At 43.7% G+C, this 6619-nt stretch overlaps 1 protein-coding gene across 2 annotated transcripts in view; it reads left to right on the plus strand.

The window, feature by feature from the left end:
* The window catches only part of LOC117003025 (synaptotagmin-like protein 2), a 37422-nt gene extending 30803 nt beyond the window's left edge, over positions 1 to 6619 (plus strand). For both annotated transcript variants that reach the window (XM_033072625.1, XM_033072626.1), the window contains exons 13-17: positions 71 to 232; positions 946 to 1024; positions 3014 to 3113; positions 3355 to 3560; positions 4644 to 6619. In XM_033072625.1, coding sequence (XP_032928516.1) covers positions 71 to 232; positions 946 to 1024; positions 3014 to 3113; positions 3355 to 3560; positions 4644 to 4789 — 693 coding nt within the window. In that variant the 3' untranslated portion in view covers positions 4790 to 6619. The remainder of the gene's footprint in view (positions 1 to 70; positions 233 to 945; positions 1025 to 3013; positions 3114 to 3354; positions 3561 to 4643) is intronic.

Raw genomic sequence — 6619 nt, forward strand, 5'->3', positions numbered from 1 at the left:
TAGTTTATTTCTGTTTGTGAAAGAAATAGAAGAAAAACTTGAACAACCTGACTTCTCTTTCTTCCTCTAGTATAAAATAGAGAAAATGGTATTGCTGATCCAAAAATTAAATCTCTCTGTTTGGCACAATGATCCTTTGGGACGTAACAGTTTTTTGGGAGAGATTGAAGTAGATTTGGCCAGCTGGGACTGGAGCAACAGGAAACTCAACTGGTACCCCCTAAAGCCCCGGGTAAGTGTGTCTCAGCTGCAGTTCTGCTTTCTAGCCCAATCGTGAAGCCGTGAGGGTGGCAGAAATCCTTCCTGACTCCTCTGAGGTCTTTGGGCATGGTGGAACAGAGCAACCTGAACTGTACTAGGGGACAACCCCTGGACACCTTAGTGCAGTTCAGTGCTTGGAACAATGGCCTTCTCAGGTCTGTTTTGGTGACTGATCTGTAGGGATGCTTTCATAAATGCAACCTGACACTAATCACAGCAACTTTGACATGACTTTGCCATTCTTTCTACTCACATGGAGACCATCCCTTAAAAACAGCAGGGTACTAGGTGAAGCAGCTGACATGCCTTGAGAGGCAAATATTCAGGTATCACTGTTTGTAAAGCCTATATAGCTTCCTGCATGCTTCTGAATTCTCAGGTATGATATGTGGCCCCTTTTAAGCAAATAGAGGATCTTTATCTTTCATAACCAAGATGCTTAATTGTATCCAGCTGGTCATGTCTGGAAGGGCAACCTTGTATTCTGAATCCTCAGGCTTTTGCTTCTGAGAGACTGAGTTTGAAAACAAACCCACAGAGAAATGACCTGCCCTAAGAATGGGCTGCTCCAACCATGGAAAATCAATTTGTCCATTTGTGCTCCTCCACTGAAGTCAAAAGCTGTTTGTCTTGCTGTGTTTCCACAATCCTCCATTTAGCCAGTCATAACTCCATCTGTTTCAGAGCCTTTCTGCTGTTAATGGTGTGGATCATCGAGGAGTGATGAGTTTGTCCATTAAGTATGTCCCTCCTGGAAGCCTAGGTAAGTGTGGTTCATGCATTAAGGGCTACTGCCCAAGTGCAAACACAGCTTGCAGTGCCTCATCTGCTTAGGGACTGCTTAAAGAGGAATCTAATTAGAGCAAGATCTTAGAGATCAGCACAAAGGCAGTGCCTGTAGCCTACATCTGATTTCCACATCTGAATTTAGTGGGAAAGTGTTGTGGAGAGAGAAAGGGCTCAACAGCCTCCAGCTCATAACCTGTTATGTGCATGTGGGCACTGTAGGGTGCTGTGATGTGGTAGGAGCAGCACAGAACCCATATTACTGTGGGGCAGGCACAAGGTTGATTTGGCTCAGCAGTTCCTTCTCTTTTCCTGTCTGATACAGCACTGGCAGGTTGTGTCAGGAGCCTCTGCAGCTGCAGGAGTAACAAAGCTGGCTAAAGGGCTGAGATCCCCAGGGAGGGTGTAGTGGTTTTGATTCGCCAATTTGAGATTTCCCCGCCAATGCACCAATTTATGTGGTGGATTTAGCGCTGGCCAAATTGCCACTGCCCCACTAGAATTATTTACTCATTTCTTGATGTGAGATAGAGTTAGGAGATGAGTGAAGCAGGCTCAAACTTTAAAGGGTACAAAGAAAAATTTTATTAACAAAAACTAAAAGAAAAAAAGATAGGAATCAGAATAAAACCTGCAGAACAACTCTCCTCCCATATCCTCTTTTCTTTCGCACCGACAATGTGCAGAAACAAATCAGCGAGTTTACCACCTCTAAAATAGTCTTTCTCCAAGTTACTTAGGGAGAGGAGTCTCTCTTCAGTCTATGGAGACTTCTCCCCAAGAAATATTTCTTGCTTCAATGTCACAGTGAATTAGTCACCTGCGAGAATGGAAATCTGATCATTGTGTAAAAATCCCTTTCCATGACTTACAGTTTCACCCACAACTATTTTTAAGGACCATGTCAACTTATGGGGTACCATTTTTAAGGATAAAACTCTTCAAAAACACAAATTACCTTCGTCCAACTCCAAGATCATCTTCAGCTCTGGGAACAGAGGTCTTCTTCCCTGGGGGCAAAGGGTCTTCATCACTCTTCTCTCTCTCTCTCTGTGTTCAAACTTCTTATGGGATCACAGCTGCTTCAACATCTGCTTACTTCAGCACTGGTGCTTCTGCTCATAACTGTAGTTAGAGCACTTCATCCCTCACAAAATGCATTTTCATGAGTTACAGGAAAACAGAGTCTGGTATACCAATCATGTCTTCTCCATAGCGTACAAGAGAATTTCAGTCCAAGACATCTCCCCATCCTCTCCCATCTGGAACCTGACTCTTCCTTCTTGTCTGACCTCGATGTCTCTAAGCTGTTTCTGTGCGTGTCTTCGTCTCTGTCCTTTCACTCAGGAGAGAGAATGGATGTCTGCAGGTTTCATCTGTGTGGTCAAAGAGTTAATATCTCGCCCAAGGCCTGCAGATGTTCGTGTGATCCCTGCCCAGTGGTGGCCAGAGCTGTTTATGGTGCAGAGTTTTTCAGTGGCCGTGCTGGGAGCTGGGCCAGGATAGCAGGGCCCAGCAAAAAATGGTGGTGGTTGCTCTGGCTGCATGACCATTTATTTTCTAGCTTTTGCTGCATTCAGTTGCAGGGGGGCCTGACCCAGTCCCCTCTGGGGTCTGTGGCACAGCAGAGCAGGGCCTGGCTCAGCCTCCCCACACCCGGCCCATGGCTGAGCAGGCCTGGCCCGGCCCTGTGCGGCCTCCTGCCCAGCCAGCCTGTTACCTGTACTCAGGCAGAAGAAAGAAGAGAGTTTCCCAGGGTTTGTTAGTTTTAAAACATGTGTTCACAGAGGTGTGTTCAGCATTCTCAGTGGTTTAACAGGTTGTCAGTTCCCAAAGCCAATCAATGTGCAAGAGCAGCACAGAGGGGCAGTGAGCTCACAGGAACAATGTGGGTCCCTGGAGAGCAGGCCTGTCATTCTGGGAGCTTCGACTGGCATGACAGCTTTTCTCTTCTCATAAATGGCAGGGCCCAAGAATCCTCCCTCTGGTGAAGTTCACATTTGGGTCAAAGACGTCAAGGACCTGCCGCAGTTGCGTCCATCTGGAGTTGACTCCTTTGTGAAGTGGTGAGTGCATGAGCACAGTGCTGCTCCTGCTCTGTGCCCCCACAAGGTGCAATGTTTCCTACTCTCTTCTCAGCTCACCAAGCTGTGCCTCCATACTGGAAAATTTTGTGTTGCACTGGGAGAATTGTAGGGGAGAATTGCCCTTGTTATTCACCTGTAGCCAAACTAGGAAAATTCTTGCTGTGATAAAGCTCTCGGTCAATGTTCAATGCTTCATGCTGTGTGTTTTCTCCTCTCAAAGCTATGTGCTTCCAGACACCAGTAAGAAGAGCTACCAAAAGACCCGAATCATAAAGAGAGACCCAAACCCTGTTTTCAATCACACCATTGTCTATGATGGCTTTCATACGGAAGATCTGAAGGATGCCTGTGTTGAACTCACTGTGTGGGATCATGAAAAGCTTACCAACCATTTCCTTGGAGGAATCAGGCTGGGCCTTGGGACAGGTGAGTATTTTCCTTTATATTAACTCAGTTATCATAGTGCTGAGCCACAAGGTAAAGTGGGAAGTTACAGAGTATTTTCCTGTTGGAGATAAACCAGGGATGGAGTGTCTCTGTAACTGGTACCTGCACTATGCCTTGGATGGAGGGGGCCCTGGTACCATGGTAACAACCCTCTGTTCCCACATTTTCTGCCAACATCAGATCTGAGGTCTGGCAAAACTCAAGAATCTCCTTGGGCCCCTCAGAAAGTTTCTCTGCTGTTACAGAAAACAGGCTGCATGACAAACCAACATATTACATTGGTGCTCCTCCTAGGGAAGAGCGCTCTGGGATGGACTGGCATGTCACACAGGACAGCACCATGTGGTGACTGTCCAGCCTTGAAGTGCTCTCTGAGAGAATTCACAGTGTTGCAATCAAGGATAAATGTTCCTTGGGGATCAGGGCTCATGATAGCTGGAAGGTCTGCTTTGCAGGTGCAATGTGGCTATTGGATTTGCCTGTATGTTCTCTGTTTTCCACCTCTAAGGTCACCAGGTGGGTTATGAACTCTCCAGAGGGAAGGGGCAACAAGAATAAAGAGCAAACCCAAGATTAACTGTGATCTAAATTTAGACTTCTCACTCACTGACAAGTACTTGGCACCTAAAAATTTGATTGAATTGGAATTGATGTACACACTTTTCTGCTTTGGTATGTTTGATTCTATAGAAATTAAACAAGAGAATTTTGATTAATACTCCATCTTATCCACAGTAAAATCTTTTAAGGAGAAAAACAAGCCTTTGAGCCTTCTTTACCATTCAAAAAGATGCAGAAAGGGCTTGAGCCCAATATTGCTTTCCTTGGTAGGTTATGTTTTGGGCTCTTGCATTTTATGGCTTTTGCAGTGTCTTCATTCTGAACTCTGATGTAGAATGGGCATTTACAGGAAAACAGGAGGTACTCAGGGTGCAGCTTGCTGAGGGGGAGTCAGCAGCTTTTATGTTAAGATACTGTCTTCAGCAGTTACATCCCATTGAGTATTTTTGCATGGAGTAGGAACTCTTGGTGTAACTCCCAAAGTTTTCTCATTCTTTTCAGGTTTGAGCTATGGCATCTCTGTGGACTGGATGGACTCCACACAGGAGGAGGTGGCGTTTTGGCAGGAGATGATGTTGGCTGCCAATGAATGGATCGAGGGATTGCTGCCACTGCGCTCACTGGCGGGGAGGAAAAAACTGAAATAACCCTTTGTTAGTGCCATAGAACCATAGAAATGCCTGATGTGTTCATTAGAATTAGGAAACTTCCTGTACCACGGAGAAAGAGACCATCCACAGGGCTGCAAGTGTCAGGGTGGTAAGGCAATTAATGGACATCACCTTGGAGGTGTTAATGTTAAGTACTGATCCACTCACGGAGAGTATGGAAGATGCCAAACTGATGCTACACATGATCTTGACTAAGAAGAAACTTAATTTGCCTTTTTGTTTAATCACTTATGCATTCAGTATATTTGAATTCCTTTAAGCTCTGGGAACACAGAAGGAAAGAAAAAGGAGATACAGATACTTTTTTTTTACCATTTCTTGTGCCATTCTTCTTCTGTGCAGAGATGTAGTTGTACTGAAGCAGCAGCATGGTATTATTCATACTCCCTGCAAGGAGTACTCTTTGCTCTTGGTGTACAATTGCTCCAAGTCGCCAGCACAGTTTGAGAATGGGAGCTTTGCATTTGTCACCAGTGATAACACCTCTTTAACATGAGGAAAATTGAGTTCCAAGGTGCATCTAAAGAAAGAGAGGACTATTTGCAGCAGAAAATGGAGAAACCTGAGGAGGATGGCAATGAGGAATTTGATATATTAATTTCTTTCTGTTTTAATCTGAAAGACTGCAGGGATGATCTTATAGAGTGGGATTTTGCAAGCAGGGGCTGTTTTCCTGGCTTTCCCAGAGACTTCCTCAGTGCCCTCAGGCAAGTTTCTTTGTAAAAAGAGAGTCTGAGTGGAATATGAACTAAAGTGTTTGCCCAAATGTAAAATATGGTTACATTGCTAAAAGGCCTAAGCACACCTTTGCAGTGCCTTATGTGCAAAACATTTCAATATGAACTAATGAGGTAGGAGACAGTCTCATGTTAGCCTGGCATCAGGCTTTGAAAGGTCAAAACCACACTGGAATGGAGGAGATACTGGGAGCTGGCAGGAGAGGGAAGTAGGGAGTGAGTGAATGGGAAGGGAGTGCAGAACTGCAGTTTCCATGGGGTCTCCTGCCTCTGTATCTCCTGCTCCCCCTCTAGTCTTCCTTTCACCTGATGCCTGTTTGTGAGTTGTCTGCGACTGGAATTTCCATTTTTGCCAGTAGCTTGCAAAAAAACTTTGCATCTGGCACATTGACCATGGTGGAGTGGTGTTGTGAATACATTTTGAATTGCAGCTTTGTAATTTTTATTTCCATGTACATATTGTCATTAAATATAATGTTTTTCTTTAGTCATCAGTTGATTGTCTTGTACCTATTTTTATAATTTTTATCAAGAAAAAGAGGTGTTAAATTTTGTTGTGCCAAAATGAAGCATTTTTGCCAAAGGGCAAGTGAAATGTCATGAAGAAATAATTTTTATAACTATCCCAGTTTAGATTTTGGCTCTCTGATTATTTTGATATTCTTCTTTAATGGATTGATTTTATTTAACTCAAGCCTACTGTGAATTTTTAGCTTAGAAAAGATGGTTATAAATAAATTAATGGAAAAATGTACACTTAGTAACAAGACTTTTTTTTTAATGGAAATGTTTGGGAGATAATCAGCAGCTTTCATGGGAAAAAAATCAAGAATTAAAGTGGTTCTGCAGTTGGTAAAAAGACCAACCACTTTAACAATTATAGTCCCATATCCTACAGTCATTTATTACCTTTGTGGGATAAAATAACAATACTTGGGCCTAAGTTGAGAGTTTTAAAAAATATTATTTTTACCTTAGGTGCTGAACTTGTGAGTATTTATACATATGTATAACTCACCTACTGTGAGGAGCCCTGATCACAGGGGTGGGGGGTAGCTTGTTGCAGTGG

This window comes from Catharus ustulatus, chromosome 14 (genome assembly GCF_009819885.2).
Source record: "Catharus ustulatus isolate bCatUst1 chromosome 14, bCatUst1.pri.v2, whole genome shotgun sequence".
Classification (NCBI taxonomy): Eukaryota; Metazoa; Chordata; class Aves; order Passeriformes; family Turdidae; genus Catharus; species Catharus ustulatus.